This window comes from Bos indicus, chromosome 4, assembly GCF_029378745.1.
Source record: "Bos indicus isolate NIAB-ARS_2022 breed Sahiwal x Tharparkar chromosome 4, NIAB-ARS_B.indTharparkar_mat_pri_1.0, whole genome shotgun sequence".
NCBI lineage: Eukaryota > Metazoa > Chordata > Mammalia > Artiodactyla > Bovidae > Bos > Bos indicus.
In genome coordinates this window covers 113,625,314-113,646,014 of record NC_091763.1, presented here as the reverse complement: position 1 = coordinate 113,646,014, position 20,701 = coordinate 113,625,314, and the positions used below count along the sequence as shown (strand labels likewise).

At 44.2% G+C, this 20,701-nt stretch overlaps 1 protein-coding gene across 2 annotated transcripts; it reads right to left on the bottom strand.

The window, feature by feature from the left end:
• Positions 1-1,622: 1,622 nt before the first annotated feature.
• LOC139182800 (GTPase IMAP family member 5-like) lies at positions 1,623-11,861 on the bottom strand. 2 transcript variants are annotated; one of them, XM_070788406.1, is made up of 4 exons: positions 11,682-11,861; positions 6,354-6,402; positions 4,200-4,948; positions 1,623-2,520 (listed from the first exon to the last, which is right to left on the bottom strand). In XM_070788406.1, the coding sequence occupies exons 3-4, from the start codon at positions 4,228-4,230 to the stop codon at positions 1,637-1,639; spliced, it is 915 nt and encodes a 304-aa protein (XP_070644507.1). In that variant the 5' UTR covers positions 4,231-4,948; positions 6,354-6,402; positions 11,682-11,861; the 3' UTR covers positions 1,623-1,636. The 2 variants fall into 2 exon arrangements, with proteins under 2 accessions (XP_070644507.1, XP_070644506.1); XM_070788405.1 differs by lacking the exon at positions 4,200-4,948 and having other exon boundaries at positions 11,682-11,858.
• Between the last annotated feature and the right edge of the window lie 8,840 nt (positions 11,862-20,701).

The following is a 20,701-nucleotide window of genomic DNA, read 5'->3' as shown; positions in this document are numbered from 1 at the left end:
TTACTTCTCTCAGATCCCTGGCGCCCAGCAGAGACCCCGACATTGGGCAAATCAGCTATGTGTGGGTGGAGCAGAACTGGATGAAGTCAAGGAAGGGAGAGGCCAGCTTGGGTCAGACAGTGTGGGAAGACCGCACGGAGGAGGAGGTCCTTGGTCTGAGAACTCTGAGATGCTTGGTGTTTCAAGGGTTTGAGGAGCTCACACATAACACTCCTTGCACAGGTTGGAATTGGTTATGGAATAGCACTGTTGAGATAAACCACACCTTTATCACCAGCAGGGACATGGACAATGAGTTGGGCATCACAGAGAGTTCATCATTTACCCACCCAGTCACAGGCTGCCTGTGCAACCGTGGGTCTTCCCTACAGGGTATGAAGGCATGGGCAGCTATCCCATAGAAGAAGTTGGCAAGGGGTCACCCAGACCCTTCCTCATCTGATTTCCTCTTTCCACTGATTTGGTGACCTCCGCTCAGACTTCACCCCAGTGTATGCCTGCTTCTCTTTTCTACCACTGAAATGTGCAATGCCACCTTTCCCCCAAATTTCTACAGATATCACACACGATTGTGCTGACCTTGGGATTCAAGATGTTCCACTACATCCCAGCTCAACCCATGATGGAAAATCTCCTCTAAAATGGGAGTGGGCAAACCACAGCCTGCAGAGCAAATCAAGGCTGAGGCCAGTTCTGTATATAACCTGTGAGCTGAGGAGGGCTTTTACATTTTTTAAAGGGTGAATAAATCAAAAGAAGCAGAATGTTTCATTGCCACATATGAAAAGTTCATGCAATTCAAATTTCTAAACTTGTAGGGAATGCAGCCTTGCAGATCACTTCCTTCTTGTCCAGGGTGGCTTTCATGCTCAAGAGGATGGTTGAGTGTTGAAGGAGACCAGATTGCCGGCTAAGCCTGAATTCCTACACTTATTATCTGGCTGTCATCCAGCCCTGCTCTAAGGATTTCCGGTTCTTTAATTTCCCAGTGGCTGAGTATCGGAGATCTTCCTCCTCACCCCGTCTTCAGGGCCTTCTTCCTTTCTCCCCTAGCCTCTTCACACCCCAGAGATGTCCCAGAACATCCTAGTTTTTCTCTCTTGTGGAGTGTATAATTTTTTTTTTTACAACCTACAAGGAAGTCAGAGTATCTTTCATATAAAATAAGCAATTTCAACTGTAAAAAGTAGGTCCCCGGTAAGATGCTTGCTCACACAGCATGTCAGTCCACTCACTTTCCTTTATGCAAACTCCTCGATGTTTCTTGATGATGTGCATTTAGTTTATTATTTGCCTTCACCATTTTTAAGACAACAGAAAGGGAATTTTTTTCCCGCTTTGGATTTTATTCACCTAAAAAGCAACTGAAGAAAAGGGATGGCATGTCTGATGCAAGGAAGCGAAATTATAAGTGAAATTATGTAAAAAGAAAATAAAGTTCCTGATCAACATAGATATCAGTTCAGTTCAGTCGCTCAGTCGTGTCTAACTCTTTGTGACCCCCTGAACCACAGCACACCAGGCCTCCCTGTCCATCACCAATTCCCAGAGTCTACCCAAACCCATGTCCATTGAGTTAGTGATATACTGACTCTGAAAAAACTGGAAGCTGACGGCAGATGTCATCTGAAAATGCTCAGCCTTGATGGGTACACAAAATAATTACAATGGCAAGAAAAATCAAAAGGCACAGGACAAGAAGAACAAATATTTTGACATGAGAAACGATCCAGGCTTTGAGTCGGAGGAGCGCCTTGAAGGCAGAGTTTCTCTCCGCCTCTTTCAGGTCTTGCTTTTGCTTTGCAACCTGCAGCCGTACCTTGTCCAGGTAGCGCCTCTGACCTTCTCCATGGGCGCCACCCCCCATCTGCAGGAGCATCTGTGCATCAAAGAAGAGCTCGTTGGTGAGGAAGGCACTCTGGTGCTCCCGCTCCAGCCCCTCGATCACAGCCATCAGCTGGGCCAGCTGCTCTCTCTGCTCATCCCCCAAGGCCCGGTTGTTGAAGGCACAGTACCTCCGCCCGCACTCCCGGACCAGGCGCCTCAGCCTGAGGTTGTCTGTGTTTGCCACGTACTCATCCAAGGATCCGCCCTCTAAGTCTTCCTTGTGGGTGAAGAGGATGACCATGTATCTCTCAGCTCCTGCCCCAAAGACCTCCTTCACCCTGGTCACGGCCACCACGTCCTGCTCGGTGAAGCGCCCCAGCTGGGTCACCAGCAGCAGCACGTGGGGCCCTGGCACCGACAGCAGGTAACAGGCTCCGATATTCTCATACACCTCTTGATCCTGGGCCTCGGCCTCGAAGATGGGGGGCGTGTCCACCACCACGATGCTCCTCCCATTCCACATGCCTGTTGCCCTCTGACACTTCCTGGTCACTGCCTGGGACCCCAGCTTGGACTCAAACACCGGCTGGCAGAGGATGCTGTTCCCGGTGGCACTTCTCCCACTGCCTGTTTTCCCTACCAGGATGATCCTTAATGAGGAGGAAGGTTCAAAGCCCTGATGTTCTATTCCGCCTGTTAAAAAAAGAATTTTCTTGTTTTACCATGGTAGTGATTCTTTTTTTTTTTTTTCTTTAATTTAAAATTTTTATTTACTCTTGAAGTAGATAACGAGCTGGCTTAAAACTCAACATTCAGAAAACTAACATCATGGCACTGGTCCCACCACTTCATGGCAAATCGATGGGGAAACAATGGAAACAGCCAGAAATTTTATTTTCTTGGGCTCCAAAATCACTGCAGATGGTGACTTCAGCCATGAAATTAAAAGATGTTTGCTCCTTGGAAGAAAAGCTATGACAAACCTAGACAGTGTGTTAAAAAGCAGAGACATCACTATGCCAACAAAGGTCTGTTTAGTCAAAACTATGATTTTCCCAGTAGTCCTGTATAGATGTGAGAGTTGGACCATAAAGAAGACTGAGCACCAAAGATTTGATGCTTTCGAACTGTGGAGAAGACTCTTGAGAGTTGCTTGGACTGCAAGGAGATCAAACCAGTCAATCCTAAAGGAGATCAACTCTGCATATTCATTGGAGGGACTGATACTGAAGCTGAAACTCCAATACTTTGGCCACCCGCTGCAAAGAAGAGCTGACTCAGTAGAAAAGACCCTGATGTTGGGAAAGACTGAAGGCAGGAGGAGAAGAGGACAACAAAGGATGAGATGGTTGGATGGCATCATGGACTCAGTGGACTTGAGTTTGAGTAAACTCCGGGAGATGGTGAAGGACAGGGAAGCTTGGTGTTCTGCAGTCCATGGGGTTTCAGAGGAGGACATGACTGAGCGAATGAGCAACAACAAGCTGATGAGCATTGTTGTTTCAGTTTCAGGTGTACAGCAAAGTGATTCAGTCATTCCTATGTGTCTATCTATTTTTTTTCAAATTCTTTTCCTATTTAGATTATTTAGAATACTGAGCAGAGTTCTCTGTGCCATACAGAAGGTCTTTGTTGGTAGATTTGTCTTTGTTAGTGATTCTTAAGATTTTTCTATCACTGACTTTTTGTGGTATCTCATGAAAGCTATGGACCTCTCTCTGCCAAACAGTGATATGAAAATCGTACAGATGTTTGCATACAAATTTAGGTTGCTCTTGACTGGTAGGAAGCCCACATTGGGAGCCCAAGCTTGGACCCATACCCAAAAGCCAGAACAGCTACACTATGAAGGATGCTCCAAGGACTTCTTCAGGACCAATGAAACACAGATTTTTGGAAAGAAAAATGATCCTTTGCTTTTCCCATGATGTTACTTAGGCCAGTTTCATGCTAATCTCAGGTGAAATTACAAGGAGGTGAGGATAAATCATAAACAAGAAAATATTATCATCTGCTTTTCACCCACTAGTTCCCAGGCACACAGACTGCTCATCACAGTCATCTGAACCCTGGGAGTAAAGGAAGTCTCAGATGTTAGAGTCTCAGTGACTTCCCACTGAGGACCAGCTGAATGTCCCTGGGTTTCTGCTCTTAGGGTAGGGATTTGAATATTGGAAAGTGAGCTTGTGGTTAATGTCAGGGACAGAGTCTGACAGATGATCCTGGATGGGTGGCTGAAGAAGAGATGATAAGAACATTCAGTTCAGTTCAGTTCAGTCACTCAGTAGTGTCTGACTCTTTGCAACCCCATGAATTGCAGCACGCCAGGCCTCCCTGTCCATCACCAACTCCCGGAGTTCATCCAAACTCACGTTCATCGAGTCGGTGATGCCATCCAGCCATCTCATCCTCTGTTGTCTCCTTCTCCTCCTGTCCCCAATCCCTCCCATCATCAGAGTCTTCTCCAATTAGTCAACCCTTTGCATGAGGTGGCCAAAGTACTGGAGTTTCAGCTTCAGCATCATTCCTTCCAAAGAAATCCCAGGGCTGATCTCCTTCAGAATGCACTGGTTGGATCTCCTTGAAGTCCATGGGACTCTCAAGAGTCTTCTCCAACACCACAGTTCAAAAGCATCAATTTTTCGGCGCTCATCTTTCTTCACAGTCCAACTCTCACATCCATACATGACCACAGGAAAAACCATAGCCTTGACTAGATGAACCTTTGTTGGCAAAGTAATGTCTCTGCTTTTCAATATGCTATCTAGGTTGGTCATAACTTTCTTTCCAAGGAGTAAGTGTCTTTTAATTTCATGGCTGCAATCACCATCTTCAGTGATTTTGGAGCCCCCCAAAATAAAGTCTGACACTGTTTCCACTGTTTCCCCATCTATTTCCCATGAAGTGATGGGACTTGATCATGATCTTCGTTTTCTGAATGTTGAGCTTTAAGCCAACTTTATCATTCTCCACTTTCACTTTCATCAAGAGGCTTTTGAGTTCCTCTTCACTTTCTGCCATAAGGGTGGTGTCATCTGCATATCTGAGGTTATTGATATTTCTCCTGGCAATCTTGATTCCAGCGTGTGTTTTTCCAGCCCAGTGTTTCTCATGATGTACTCTGCATATAAGATAAATAAGCAGGGTGACAATATACAGCCTTGACGTACTCCTTTTCCTATTTGGAACCAGTCTGTTGTTCCATGTCCAGTTCTAACTGTTGTTTCCTGACCTGCATACAGGTTTCTCAAGAGGCAGGTCAGGTGGTCTGGTATTCCCATCTCTTTCAGAATTTTCCACAGTTTATTGTGATCCACATAGTCAAAGGCTTTGGCATAGTCAATAAAGCAGAAATAGATGTTTTTCTGGAACTCTCTTGCTTTAACAATACATATTTTGGAAAGATCATTCATGTGGCTGATAGAATTACAGGAAATTATAACAAAAGTGGTGTTGGTGAGGGTCAGTCTGTACCAAGAGCTAAGTCTTCTAGTGATGAAGAGAGTGAGAATGCAAGGATTTCTGGAGTTCTTATAAGCCCAAATGAATTAAATTCATTTTAGGCTCCTAAAATCTGTTATTTTACTCCTTTTACTCTATGTTGGTCTTGCCTTTGCTTAAGGATTCTGGATTTTTTTCAAACATGATTACTAAATCTCTGTGGGGGAAATTTGGGCTTCCCAGGTGGCGCTAGTGGTAAAGAAGCAGCCTGCCAATACAGAAGATGCAAGAGACCCAGGTTTGATTCCTGGGCCAGGAAGATCCCCTGGAGGAGGGCATAGGAACTCATTCCAGTATTGTTGCCTGGAAAATCCCATGGACAGAGGAGCCTGGTGAGCTACAGTCCCAGAGGGTCACCAAGAGTCAGACACAATTGAAATGACTTAGCACGCAAACATGGGGAACCTGCCCTCTTTTCAGCTGAGCACAGGTAGGGAAAGACATTTTGGTTCCAAATCTCCTGACTTCTGACTTGAAATTTTGTTTTCACATTTCCCATACATCACCACGCAGGGCAGAGCTTCACACTTGGGTGTGTGGGCTATGCTGATGGCAGGGAAGATAAACAACAAGATGAAAGTGAAAGTCACTCAGTTGTGTCCTACTCTTTGCAACCCCATGGACTATACTCGGGCTGCCCTTGTGGCTCAGCTGGTAAAGAATCTGCCTGCAATACAGGAGACCTGGGTTTGATCCCTAGGTTGGGAAGATCCCCTGGAGAAGGGAAAGGAGTATACAGTCCATGGAATTCTCCAGGCCGGAATAATGGACTGGCTAGTTATTCCATTCTCCAGTGGATCATCCCAACCCAGGGATTGAACTAAGCTCTTCCTCATTGCAGGTGGATTCTTTACCAGCTGAGCCACCAGGGAAGCCCAAAGAACATGATAGCCAACTTTTTCTTCTGCAGTTTAAAATAATTGGTTTCTCTTCTGTCTCAGTATTTGAGGTCAGGGAGTGGAGGAGGGAAGACAGTGATTTTCCCCTGGTGTCCAGAGAGCATGAGAATTTGGAGGGTTTCTTACCTTCAGCCATGGTTCCGTATCTGCTCCTCTGAAGCCCTTCCATTAGTTTCTGGAATAAAAAGAAGAAAGGAATAAAAGCAAGTGTCCTTATAGGAGTTGGTCCAACCAGTCCATTCTGAAGGAGATCAGCCCTGGATGTTCTTTGGAAGGAATGATGCTGAAGCCAGTACTTTGGCCACCTCATGCGAAGAGTTGACTCATTGGAAAAGACTCTGATGCTGGGAGGGATTGAGGGCAGGAGGAGAAGGGGATGACAGAGGATGAGATGGCTGGATGGCATCACTGACTCGATGGACATGAGTTTGAGTGCACTCTGGGAGATGGTGACGGACATGGAGGCCTGGCGTGCTGCGATTCATGGGGTTGCAAAAAGTCAGACAGGACTGATGGACTGAACTGAACTGAACTGAACTGAAGGCCTGAGAACACCTGCAATTTAGACAGCCAAAAATAATTATCTTTACATGAGTCATTTCCATTGCTAACTTTCTAACTTATATTTTGCTTTCAAATACCCATATATAACTTTAAGCAAGACAGGTGATGCTAGGTTGTGCTAACATAGTGAGCTCTTGCTATTCTTCCTCCTTCTGCAGGAAAGCAAGAAATGTTTGAATACACATTAGTTGATTATCTCCCTTCAAGCTGAAAAGGCATGAAATAAAGAAAGCCTTCTTCTAGGAATGAGAAGTCGGACTTTTTATTAGTTTATTATTAGAATCAAGGTAGGCAAACTTGTTAGACTAGACAATAAAAGTTGCCTTACTGTAAATGAATAGTGGTTTGTTTGAAGTACTGGGCATTTCCAGTCCCAGAAACTCTTTGTATCAGACGGACATCCCAGTGGCAAAGAGGAAAGTACAATGCACCTTCCAGTGGGAGTGTGGAATTGGGGTCCAGGGCTCCTTTGAGGATGGACATGAGAGGGAGAAGGGGAAGAGGCCCGAACATAGTCACCATCCTCCCTTCCTCTGAGCAGCTGGGGGAAGAGAAACTGGTGCCCTGACTGAGGGACAGAAGCAACATTAGGGACAAATTCAGGATAAAGTCATTGCCTGCTCAGTTTTAAATCAAATGTCTTTAAATCAATAACCACTGTAAAAAATCCTAGTCGATGTCACCAGAAATTAGCAAAACCGTGGAGATAAAGGTTTCATTCAGCTGAGGCATGCTATTGTGCCATTCTTCTTGGTGCTAGAAAAGATAATTGTGCATTAGAAAAGGCAAGCCTGCAATATGCAAGTATAATTAAATGAACTCTGAGCCTGTATTTTATTTCGTCAATGTTAAAGATTATGCAGTCTTGAAACAAACATTTTAAGGAGAGAAATACACAGAGGAATGAAATGAATGCCCACCATTTGCAATGAACAAATCTCAGCATTTTGGCATTGTTATTGCTGCTATTCTGTTGGACTTAAAACATTAAAAGAACATCACACATATAGCTCCATTTCTTTATTTTCTGACTACTCCACTTCCCAGTCTCATTCTCACTCTTCCTTTCAGAGGTAATCAGTATTCCGAAGTGTTTATGTCTCTTTCTCAATTGTGTATTTACACTTGTACATACACATCGGTCTATAGTTAAGATATAGTACTTTTTGGTATTTTCATCTTTTATGGAAGTGACATTATTTATGTAATATTTTATCTAATTCTTTCTTAACAAACATTTGGTGTTCCAAATACATCCTTGCTACTACCAAGAGTGCTGCAGAAGAGTCCTGCACACATCTTGTACACGTGACAATCTCTGGGATGGACTGCTTCCACCTGACTAGATGTTGCCAAGTCCGACTCCAGTAGACTTGTGCTATCAGGCTGGCTGTGAGCATCCCTCAAGTCTTCACTTACACTTGGTAATACTAGATTTTTAATTTTTTGGTTACCCTTTTGGGCATACATTAGAATGTCTAATGTCTTAATTGGTTTAAACTTGCATTTTATTGATTAACATTGAATTCAGAATGGTTTTCTTAACTGATTTGCTTATTTAGGTTGATTCTGGTATTACTACCTTTTTTACATTTTTCTATTCACACAGTCAGGATGCATAGAAATGGTCCCCATTAGGGAAACCATCCCTTGTCACACTGTCAGAATATATTAAGATAACTTCCTTCCTTTCCTTTTTCTCCCATACCCGTTTCCCTTCCTTCAGCCCCAGAAGAGCATTTTCCTCACCACTTTTTCCCACATGCTGTCCTTGTCTCTGATAAATTATACTCAGTTCAGTTCAGTTCAGTCGCTCAGTCATGTCTGACTCTTTGCGACCCCATGAATCGCAGCATGCCAGGCCTCCCTGTCCATCACCAACTCCCGGAGTTCACTCAAACTTGAGTCCATCAAGTCGGTGATGCCATCCAGCCATCTTATCCTCTGTCGTCCCCTTCTCCTCCTGCCCCCAATCCCTCCCAGCATCAGAGTCTTTTCCAATGAGTCAACTCTTCGCATGAGGTGGCCAAAGTACTGGAGTTTCAGCTTCAGCATCATTCCTTCCAAAGAACACCCAGGGCTGATCTCCTTCAGAATGGACTGGTTGGATCTCCTTGCAGTCCAAGGGACTCTCAAGAGTCTTCTCCAACACCACAGTTCAAAAGCATCAATTCTTCGGTGCTCAGCTTTCTTCACAGTCCAACTCTCACATCCATACATGACCACAGGAAAAACCATAGCCTTAACTAGATGGACCTTTGTTGGCAAAATAATGTCTCTGCTTTTGAATATGCTATCTAGATTGGTCATAACTTTCTTTCCAAGGAGTGAGCATCTTTTAATTTCATGGCTGCAGTCACCATCTGCAGTGATTTTGGAGCCCCAAAAAATAAAGTCTGACACTGTTTCCACTGTTTCCCTGTCTATTTGCCATGAAGTGATGGGTCCAGATGACATGATCTTCGTTTTCTGAATGTTGAGCTTTAAGCCAACTTTTTCACTCTCCACTTTCACTTTCATCAAGAGGCTTTTTAGTTCCTCTTCACTTTCTGCCATAAGGGTGGTGTCATCTGCATATCTGAGGTTATTGATATTTCTCCCGGCAATCTGATTCCAGAATGTGTTTCTTCCAGCCCAGCATTTCTCATGATGTATTCTGCATAGAAGTTAAATAAGCAGGGTGACAATATACAGCCTTGATGTACTCCTTTTCCTATTTGGAACCAGTCTGTTGTTCCATGTCCAGTTCTAACTGTTGCTTCCTGACCTGCATACAGGTTACTCAAGAGGCAGGTCAGGTGGCTTTTGCTAAAACTGAACAAATTCTCTGACATCGTTTCTACCTCAGATGAGATTTTCTATATAATGGAATGAGTATATCAATGTGGTAAAAATGATGAAGATAGTGGTGACAATGTTGATGAACTTTACCATCATAATAAATCTCTGTGCATTTATTTTAATTTTAAAGTTTCTTTTATGTCCATTATTTTAATTGTTCTTCAAAATTCCCTATGATGTGACCAAGATAGGTATTAACTTTTCTATTAAAATATTGGGAAACTGAACCTTAACTGCTCTGCCCATGATCACACAACTGCCATGGGGCTAAGAGCAAAAAATGACACATTTTGCCTGCATATTCTCTTAGATTTATCAGGGCAGAAAAGTGATTATAAAGTCAACCAGCCTCTTGAAACATCACATACCATGTTGCCATCCCTGGTCAGGACAAAACTGAAGCAACAGGCTGGAAGCTTGCCCTAAAGCCAACAAAGAGAAGTGTATTGCAAAATTTGAGGTGCATTTTTTAAAAAATTCAAACATAAAATTGCAGGGGACAGAAGTTGCTCAGAAAGGAAGGATTTCAGTTTTAAATGATCTTGTGTTTTTCTGTGGCTTGATGATCAGTGTGACCCAGATGGAGCTCTGGGGCTGCCACAAAATGCCATCAAATTTCCGGTTGGTGAGCAGAGGTGCAACACCGTCCTCCTGAACCATCTTCTTAGTGGGTCAGGCTGCCGAGGAGACACATCCCACTGAAGAATGGATTTTTTTTTTTTTGGGTGGATATTAATAAATACCAAAGTGTCCAGAGACAGGTCAGAAAGGATATTAATGGAGATGCTGAAATGACAGGATATTAAAAGGACTGAATCAAGCCTAGGAAGACATCTGGAAGTAGTGTAAACCTGAAGCAATGTGACACGTGTCAATTGCAGAGTAGACAAAAGCGGAAAAATGAAGAATGGAGGCAGATTTCTTCTCCACAAAGAAGATCTTAATCCTCCCCAAACGGGATCAGGAATCATGATAGAGACGATGTGCAAGCAGAGATTATAAGGGTATCTGACAGGAACAGCAGGAGGAGCTAACTTAGGGAGGAGGCTGAAGCAAATGAATATCATATACCTTCTGATCTTTAAATTGGACTAAACTGATATAATCTTGACAATACATTATTCTATCAAACCATAGGAAAGCGGGCTGTCTCATGTATGCTGTTTCTGGAAAGGTAAAAATATTTTTCATTTTTCCTCATTCATGAGTCTCTCCTTCCCGGTGTGCCCCAGTCCCTCTGTTTCCTGGCATCGCTGGTTTCACAGTTTAGCATCATAATTTCATAACACAGCTCTCACAGGGGGTTGACAGCAGACCAAGGATGGTTCCTGTACACTCTGGAGTCTCTCTGCCATAGAATCGAGTTCTACATCGTGTCGCAGGAAACGTGTGGTGTCTCTGGGGGAGAATGGGGTGGCTTTCAGAAGATCAAGGTCTTGGAACAATGTCCACTGAGAGGTTTCATTGGGAACACGTGACTCAGCGAGAGTACTCTTCCTGTGGAGCCCTAGGAATGGATTCCTGCACCCTGCCATCTCTGAGAGGTGGTGCTTGTTACGGATGGGCCGGGGGTGGTATTGGAGAAGTTAAGAAGGTAAAACTTAAGATGTTCGCTCTACCTACTTAGGGCACCTTGTAAATTTGAGTTTTTCTCATCTGTCAAATGAAAGAGACTATTAGTGAAGCTCTGTGAAACCCTGTGAAGCTTGTGAAAATCAAAGGAGCTAAGAAGTAGGCCACGACACGGAAAAGATCGCAGCCCTGTGGAAAGCGATAGGCTATGAACGCGGAGTGAGCCGTTCCCAAACCCGCTTCAGTCGCACTGGGAACCCGCTGTTGTACATAACGCTCTCTATGGGCGCCGGGTTTCACTGACAGGCGAGCCCAGAGGCATGGATCCGGTGTGAGGTCGCACCAGAAGTCAGTAGCCCTGATTGAACTGCTGGCTCCAGACGCCCTCCCCAGCCCCAGCTCCCCTCCTGCTTTGCTCCTCGCCGCTCACCCCCCGGTCTCCCCAGAACCCCGGGACCCCCGCCAGTGTCCCCTTACCAGGCGCGGTGCAGCGGGCTGGGTGCGGGCGGGTCGGCGAGAGCGCGCGGCAGAAGGTTGCAGGGCACGACTGTAGGATAAGAAAGAAAGTGGGGCTAACGGAGGGCGCCCCCTGTCCCCTCTGGGCGGGGAGAAACTGCTGCCCGCCGAAACTCGAGAGCACTGGGTTCAGAGCGTGCGCCACCCCCCGCCCCTCAGCCTCTACTCCCCAACCCCGACTGCACTCAGGGATGCTTCCTGTCAGAGACCGCGAGCGCCTCGCCCCCTCTCATTTCCTCTTTAAGACGTGAGAGAAGAAAAGAACTGATGCTTGGATTGTGAGAGAACAAAATATGGACCCCCGCCAACTCCCCGTCCCTCACCCCCTCGTTGCTAAAGCCCACTGGTTGCCTCCGTAGGAGTGTTTGGTTATGCGGAGAACTTCTTTACCCTCAGTGCAAAGCTGGAGCAAGGTGCAGAACAGGATAGAACGGAACCCTCTTCCTTTCCAGAAACTCCGCAGAACTGGGGGTCAGAGAGCCACTGTCCTTGTCTTTTGTTTTTGGGGTAGAAGTTTCTGTTCTTAGGGAGTGTGCGTGTGTGTGTGTGATTTTTGAGGAGTGGTAGGCAGTTCTTTTTGACTGTGTGGGTCACAACAAACTCTGAAAAATTCTTCAAGAGATGAGAATACCAGACCATCTTATTTGTCTCCTGAAAACTGATGTTTTTGAATTGTGGTGCTGGTATGTGGATCAAGAAGCAGCAGTTAAAACTGGACATGAAACAACTGACTGGTTCAAAATTGGGAAAGGAATATGTCAAGGCTGTATATTGTCACCTGCTTATTTAACTTATATGCAGAATGTGCTGTGCTTTACTTAGTTGCTCTGTCCTGTCTGACTTTTTGCAACCCCATGAACTGAAGCCCACCAGGCTCCTCTGTCCATGGGGATTTCCAGGCAGGAATACTGGAGTGCGTTGCCATGCCCTCCTCCAGGAGATCTTCCCAATCCAGGGACTGAGCCCAGCTCTCCCTCATTGTAGGTGGATTCTTTACCATCTGAGTCACCAGGGAAGCCCAAGGATACTGGCGTAGGTAACCTATCCCTTCTCCAGGGGAACTTCCTCAGCCAGGAATTGAACTGGTGTCTCCTATGTTGCCACGGTAGAGTCTGCCTGCAATGTGGGAGACCCGTGTGTGATCCTTGGGTTGGGAAGATCCCCTGGAGAAGGGAATAGCAACACACTCCAGTATTCTTGCCTGGAAAATCTCATGGATAGAGGAGCCTGGCGGACTACAGTCCACAGCATCGCAAAAAGTCAGACATGACTGAACAACTTCACTTTCACTTTCTCCTGCATTGCTGGCAGATTCTTTACTAGCTGAGATACCTGGGAAGCCCTATAAGCAGAATACATCATGTGAAATGCTGGGTTGGATGAATCACAAGCTGGAATCAAGATTGCCAAGAGGAATATCAACAGCCTTAGATATGCAGATGATACCACTCTAATGGCACAAAGCCAAGAGGAACTAAAGAGCCTCTTGATGAGGGTGAAAGAGGAGAGTGAAAAAGTTGGCTTAAAACTCAGCATTCAAAAAACTAAGATCATGGCATCCAGTCCCATCACTTCATGGCAAATAGAAGGGAAAAAAGTAGAAGCAGTGACAGATATTATTTTCTTGGGCTCCAAAATCACTGCAGCCACAAAATTAAAGGATGTTTGCTCCTTGGAAGGAGAGCTATGACAAACCCAGACAGCATATTAAAAAACAGAGACATCACTTTGTCATTAAAGGTTCATATAGTCAAAGCCATGGTTTTTCCAGTAGTCATATACAGATGTGAGAGTTGGACCATAAAGAAGGCTGAGCACTGAAGAACTGATGCTTTTAAATTGTGGTGCTGCAGAAGACTCTTGAGAGTCTCCTGGACACCAAGGAGATCAAACCAGTTAACCCTAAAGGAAATCAGCCCTGAATATTCATTGGAAGGACTGATGCTAAAGCTGAAGCTCCTATATTTTGGCCATTTGATGTTAAGAGCTGCTGCTGCTAAGTCGCTTCAGTCGTGTCCGACTCTGTGTGACCCCATAGACAGCAGCCCACCAGGCTTCCATGTCCCTGGGATTCTCCAGGCAAGAACACTGGAGTGGGTTGACATTTCCTTCTCTGATGCATGAAAGTAAAAAGTTAAAGTGAAGTCGCTCAGTTGTGTCCAACTCTTTGTGACCCCATGGACTGCAGCCTACCAGGCTCCTCCGCCCATGGGATTTTCCAGGTAAGAGTACTGGAGTGGGGTGCCATTGCCTTCTTCAGTTAAGAGCTGGGTCATTGGAAAAGACCCTGATGTTGGGAAAGATTGAAGGTGGGAGAAGAAGGGGACAACAGAGGATGAGATGGTTGGATGGGCATCACCGACTCAATGGACATGAGTCTGAGCAAGCTCGGGGAGTTGGTGATGGACAGGGAGGCCTGGCATGCTGCAGTCCATGGGGTCACAAAGAATCGGACACGACTGAGTGACTGAACTGAATTGAACTGAAACTTAATGGGAGTAAAGAGTGAAAGGAAATACAAAATAAGAATTGGGCCAAGAATGAGGTTGAATATAAGATATTCCCTCATAGCTCAGTTGGTAAAGAATCCGCCTGCAATGCAGGAGACCCCTGGTTTGATTCTTGGGTTGGGAAGATCTGCTGGAGAAGGGATAAGTTACCCACTTGAATGGGTACCACATGGACTATACTGGGGTTTCTCTTGTGGCTCAGCTGGTAAAGAATCCGCCTGCAATGTGGGAGACCTAGGTTTGATCTGTTAGGTAGTTGGAATAGGAAAAAGGAGTCCAGCATCAGATCAGATCAGATCAGATCAGTTGCTCAGTCATGTCCGACTCTTTGCGACCCCATGAATCGCAGCACGCCAGGCCTCCCTGTCCATCACCAACTCCCGGAGTTCACTCAGACACACGTCCATTGAGTCAGTGATGCCATCCAGCCATCTCATCCTCTGTCGTCCCCTTCTCCTCCTGCCCGCAATTCTTCCCAGCATCAGAGTCTTTTCCAATGAGTCAACTCTTCACATGAAGTGGCCAAAGTACTGGAGTTTCAGCTTTAGCATCATTCCTTCCAAAGAACACCCAGGGCTGATCTCCTTCAGAATGGACTGGTTGGATCTCCTTGCAGTCCAAGGGACTCTCAAGAGTCTTCTCCAACACCACAGTTCAAAACCATCAATTCTTCAGTGCTCAGCTTTCTTCACAGTCCAACTCTTGCATCCATACATGACCACAGGAAAAACCATAGCCTTGACTAGACGAACCTTTGTTGGCAAAGTAATGTCTCTGCTTTTCAATATGCTGTCTAGGTTGGTCATAACTTTCCTTCCAAGGAGTAAGCATCTTTTAATTTCATGGCTGCAGTCACCATCTGCAGTGATTTTGGAGCCCAGAAAAATAAAGTCTGACACTGTTTCCACTGTTTCCCCATCTGTTTCCCATGAAGTGGTGGGACCGGATGCCATGATCTTCGTTTTCTGAATGTTGAGCTTTAAGCCAACTTTTTCACTCTCCACTTTCACTTTCATCAAGAGGCTTTTGCGTTCCTCTTCACTTTCTGCCATAAGGGTGGTGTCATCTGCATATTTGAGGTTATTGATATTTCTCCTGGCAATCTTGATTCCAGCTTGTGTTTCTTCCAGTCCAGCGTTTCTCATGATGTACTCTGCATAGAAGTTAAATAAGCAGGGTGACAATATACAGCCTTGACGGACTCCTTTTCCTATTTGGAACCAGTCTGTTGTTCCATGTCCAGTTCTAACTGTTGCTTCCTGATCTGCATACAAATTTCTCAAGAGGCAGATCAGGTGGTCTGGTATTCCCATCTCTTTCAGAATTTTCCACAGTTTATTGTGATCCACACAGTCAAAGGCTTTGGCATAGTCAAAAAAGCAGAAATAGATGTTTTTCTGGAACTCTCTTGCTTTTTCCATGATCCAGCGGATGTTGGCAATTTGATCTCTGGTTCCTCTGCCTTTTCTAAAACCAGCTTGAACATCAGGAAGTTCATGGTTCACATATTGCTGAAGCCTGGCTTGGAGAATTTTGAGCATTGCTTTACTGGCATGTGAGATGAGTGCAATTGTGCAGTAGTTTGAGCATTCTTTGGCATTGCCTTTCTTTGGGATTGGAATGAAAACTGCCCTTTTCCAGTCCTGTGGCCACTGCTGAGTTTTCCAAATTTGCTGGCATATTGAGTGCAGCACTTTCACAGCATCATCTTTTAGGATTTGGAATAGCTCAACTGGAATTCCATCACCTCCACTAGCTTTGTTCGTAGTGATGCTTTCTAAGGCCCACTTGACTTCACATTCCAGGATGTCTGGCTCTAGGTCAGTGATCACACCATCGTGATTATCTGGGTCGTGAAGATCTTTTTTGTACAGTTCTTCTGTGTATTCTTGCCATCTCTTCTTAATATCTTCTGCTTCTGTTAGGTCCATACCATTTCTGTCCTTTATCGAGCCCATCTTTGCATGAAATGTTCCCTTGGTATCTCTGATTTTCTTGAAGAGATCCCTAGTCTTTCCCATTCTGTTGTTTTCCTCTATTTCTTTGCATTGATCGCTGAAGAAGGCTTTCTTATGTCTTCTTGGTATTCTTTGGAACTCTGCATTCAGATGTTTATATCTTTCCTTTTCTCCTTTGCTTTTTTCTTCTCTTCTTTTCACAGCTATTTGTAAGGCCTCCCCAGACAGCCATTTTGCTTTTTTGCATTTCTTTTCTATGGGGATGGTCTTGATCCCTGTCTCCTGTACAATGTCAGGAACTTCATTCCATAGTTCATCTGGCACTCTATCTATCAGATCTAGGCCCTTAAATCTATTTTTCACTTCCACTGTATAATCATAAGGGATTTGATTTAGGTCATACCTGAATGGTCTCGTGGTTTTCCCTACTTTCTTCAATTTAAGTCTGAATTTGGCAATAAGGAGTTCATGGTCTGAGCCACAGTCAGCTCCTGGTCTTGTTTTTGCTGACTGTCTAGAGCTTCTCCATCTTTGGCTGCAAAGAATATAATCAGTCTGATTTTGGTGTTGACCATCTGGTGATGTCCATGTGTAGAGTCTTCTCTTGTGTTGTTGGAAGAGGGTGTTTGTTATGACCAGTGCATTTTCTTGGCAAAACTCTATTAGTCTTTGCCCTGCTTCATTCCATATTCCAAGGCCAAATTTGCCTGTTACTCCAGGTGTTTCTTGACTTCCTACTTTTGCATTCCAGTCACCTTTAATGAAAAGACATCTTTTTGGGGTGTTTCAGTGCAATCTCAAAATCGCCAGAATGATCTCTGTTCGTTTCCAAGGCAAACCATTCAATATCATAGTAATCCAAGTCTATGCCCCAACCAGTAACGCTGAAGAAGCTGAGGTTGAACAGTTCTATGAAGACCTACAAGACCTTTTAGAACTAACACCCAAAAAAGATGTCCTTTTCATTATAGGGGACTGGAATGCAAAAATATAGGGGACTGGAGCCCAGAATGGTGGTGGCTAAAAGACTAGGAAGGGAAAAGCCTGATAAAAAAGAACAAAGGAAGGTCTGAGGACTGGAGTGAGGACCTCAGGTAGAACAAACAGCACTCCTGGCTAGCCCAATTTACATAGGTCAGGCCCAGGGGAGGGAAAAAAACATAAAAAGAGGAGCCAAAGGGCGGGGTGGCGGGGGGAGGTCTCTCCCTTCCTCTCTCTCTCTTTCTCTCCCTCCCTCTTTCTCTCTCTCCCCTTTCTCTCTATCTCTGTCTCGCACTTTCTCCCTCCTTCCATCCCTCCCTTGCTCTCTCTCTCTCCCCTCTTTGAAGTCTTTTGGGTGAACATGCCCTCACGACTGGAGGATGTATTTTCCTTTATTTTCTAAATAAAACTGAGCTGTAACACAGAGCTGTGACACTGATCTGTCCGAGAGCTGTAACACAGTCTCTCTGAGAGCTGAGACATGGTCTGTCAAAGGGCTTTAACGTCTGTTGCCTTAAATTTTTGTTGCGACGAGACAGAACGGAGGAAATTATACACTCCCTTGACAGATCCCTGGGTTGGGAAGATCCCCTGGAAAGAGGAAAAGCTACCCACTCTAGTATTCTGGCCTGGAGGATTCCATGGACTGTATAGTCCATGGGATCGCAAAGAGTAGGACACGACTGAGCGACTTTCACTTTCATAAGATATAAAATAAAACAAAATACTACATTATTTTGGAAGATAACTACTTTAAAAGAAAAAGTAAAAGACAAATTTAGAAAAAAAAACCTTAAAATATTTATTGCTGAAATAAGCAAGCACAAATCCAGTTCTATAAGAAAAGGCATATATTACCACTATTACATGAAGGCTCCAGGGCAGGAAAAAAAAAGTTCTGGGTCATAGTCTAGCTCTGGCTTCCTCAAGGACTTATAGGAATTCCTCTTCTAGGGCATTCAGTCCACATGGTATTCTTTGGAAGGAGTAGTGGCATCTGTCCAGCCAGGCTGATGAATACTGAATATTGTGCATAATTATTGAATCTTGTACAACACTGAAAATGGTACAAGACTAGGTAAGAGGGTATGCAGTGTTTGAAATCTGCTTGAAAACCTCATCATGGCCAAAAACAACTCTCAGAAGTAAGCCAAAGATGAACCTCTCTGTGTAAAATGAAGCTGATTCAGGCAGTAGGGCATGGAAATATGAAAGAAGCTTACCAACACATTAACAAGGAATAAAAGGTGAGAGGAGACCTATGTAAATGATATGAATATATATTCACTTAGAGCATTTTTGAGAAGTTATAGTGTTTTGATCCTGTGTCTGGTTAAGGAAGCTCTTTTTATATGACAGGAAAAATAGTTTCAGGTTCTGATTTGCCACTTTTTGCCTTTAGAAAATCACTTGATTCTCAGTAGATTACTTTCCTCTGCAAATAAAAGGTTCTTAATGATAATTATCCTTCATACTTCATGAGGTAGTTTTTATCATAAAATATTAATCAATAAATTATTATAGTATTCTCTCTAAAATTATGTTTTCTATTTTATGATCAATCTTGCATTATTTTCCTTTATTATCTATTTTGTATTCAATTCAGTTCAGTTCAGTTGCTCAGTCATGTCTGACTCTTTGTGACTTCATGAATCACAGCACGCCAGGCTTCCCTGTCCATCACCAACTCCCGGAGTTCACTCAGACTCACGTCCATCGAGTCAGTGATGCCATCCAGCCATCTCATCCTCTGTCGTCCCCTTCTCCTCCTGCCCCCAATCCCTCTCAGCATCAGAGTCTTTTCCAGTGAGTCAACTCTTCGCATGAGGTGGCCAAAGTACTGGAGTTTCAGCTTCAGCATCATTCCTTCCAAAGAACACCCAGGGCTGATCTCCTTCAGAATGGACTGGTTGGATCTCCTTGCAGTCCAAGGGACTCTCAAGAGTCTTCTCCAACACCACAGTTCAAAAGCATCAATTCTTCAGTGCTCAGCTTTCTTCACAGTCCAACTTTTGCATCCATACATGACCACTGTATTACATGTGTATTATTAAATTATATATATTTAAACTTTTTTTGGCTGTGCTGTGTAGCATGTGGGATCTTAGTTCCCAGACAAGGGATTGAACCCATGCCCCCTGCAGTGGAAACATGCAGGTTCCAGGGAAGTTCTGACATCATTACACTTAAAAAACTAAAAATTGTGTCTTCCGTTTACTTATGAGTCTGTGCTATGCTGTGCTTAGTCACTCAGTCGTGTCTGACTCTGCAACCCCATGGAATATAGCCTGTCAGGCTCCTCTGTCCATGAGGATTCTCCAGGCAAGAATACTGGAGTGGGTTGCCAAGCCCTGCTCCAGGGGATCTTCCCAACCCAAGGATCGAACCCAGGTCTCCTGCATTGCAGGTGGATTTTTTACTGTCTGAGCCACCAGGGAAGTCCTACTTATGAGTCTATATAGCTCTAAATCTAAGAATTAGAAACTAGCAATATTTTAGAGAATAAGTACAACTTTGATTGTACTTTGTAAATATATTTGATGACTAATCATACGGACTTTTTATTACCACTAGCACCCAACTCTGTGGAATAGAATAATATGGAATAGTTATTATTATAAATACTAAGTGTGGAGTATTCACGAGTATGAAATTTATGTATTTCTGAGTATGAGTATGAAATTTATTTATGAAGATTATTATTATGATGTTTCCTCTACACTTTTCATTTCTGTATCATATTCTTATGGAATTTAACCTACAAAGTGCTTTCTTTTGCATTAGTTCATCATACATATTAAGATTAATTTTAATATACACATCTCAAGAAAAGATGAAGCCCCTTGGCCACAAAGTCTCTGAGCAAGTTCATAGGGGTGGGTTTTAGAACACAAGCCCTCTGCACATCTCCTGCTCTTTCTACTGTACCCCACAGCGGTCCCACTGATACACAAACAGGGCATTTTACCCACAATGTCAAGCCTTCTTCTGATCCTATACATTTCTAGATGCTACAGTTTGCACGAGAATTTGACAATCCTAACACTCATATTTGGGGCTTCCCTGGTAGCTTAGATGGTAAAATATCTGCCTGCAATGCAGGATACTTGGGTTCAATCCCTGGGTCAGGAAGATCCCCTAGAGAAGGGAATACAACCTACTCCAGTATTCTTGCCAGGAGAATTCCGTGGACAGAGGAGGCTGGCAGGTTGCAGTCCGTCAGGTCACAAAGAATCGCACACAACTGAGCAACTAACACTCATATTTGTCTTAAAAATCGTATTTACATTTACAAACAAGACAATAAGTAATGATAGAAATTGGAGGGTATAGATGTACATTTGGATGTGAGAAAATGAAAAAATGAAAGAACAGCAGGTTAAATTCAGTCCTGTGGTAAGCAGTCTTGGCCCACAGCGCGTGCTCGTGCACACGTGGTCCTGGAAGGGCAAGCTGCAGACCTGGCGGTCCCCGCCACAACGGCCCTTTCCTGGGCGCCTCAGTTTGTAGAAAGATTTTCTCTCTGGCTGAG

What these genes read in the sequence shown, in the direction of transcription:
- LOC139182800 (XM_070788405.1), bottom strand. Translation starts at nt 6,396, where the DNA reads ATGGAAGGGCTTCAGAGGAGCAGATACGGAACCATGGCTGAAG. An exon ending in ATACGGAACCATGGCTGAAG is followed by an intron (nt 2,521 to 6,353) that starts GTAAGAAACCCT and finishes TTTTTTTAACAG; the next exon opens with GCGGAATAGAACATCAGGGC.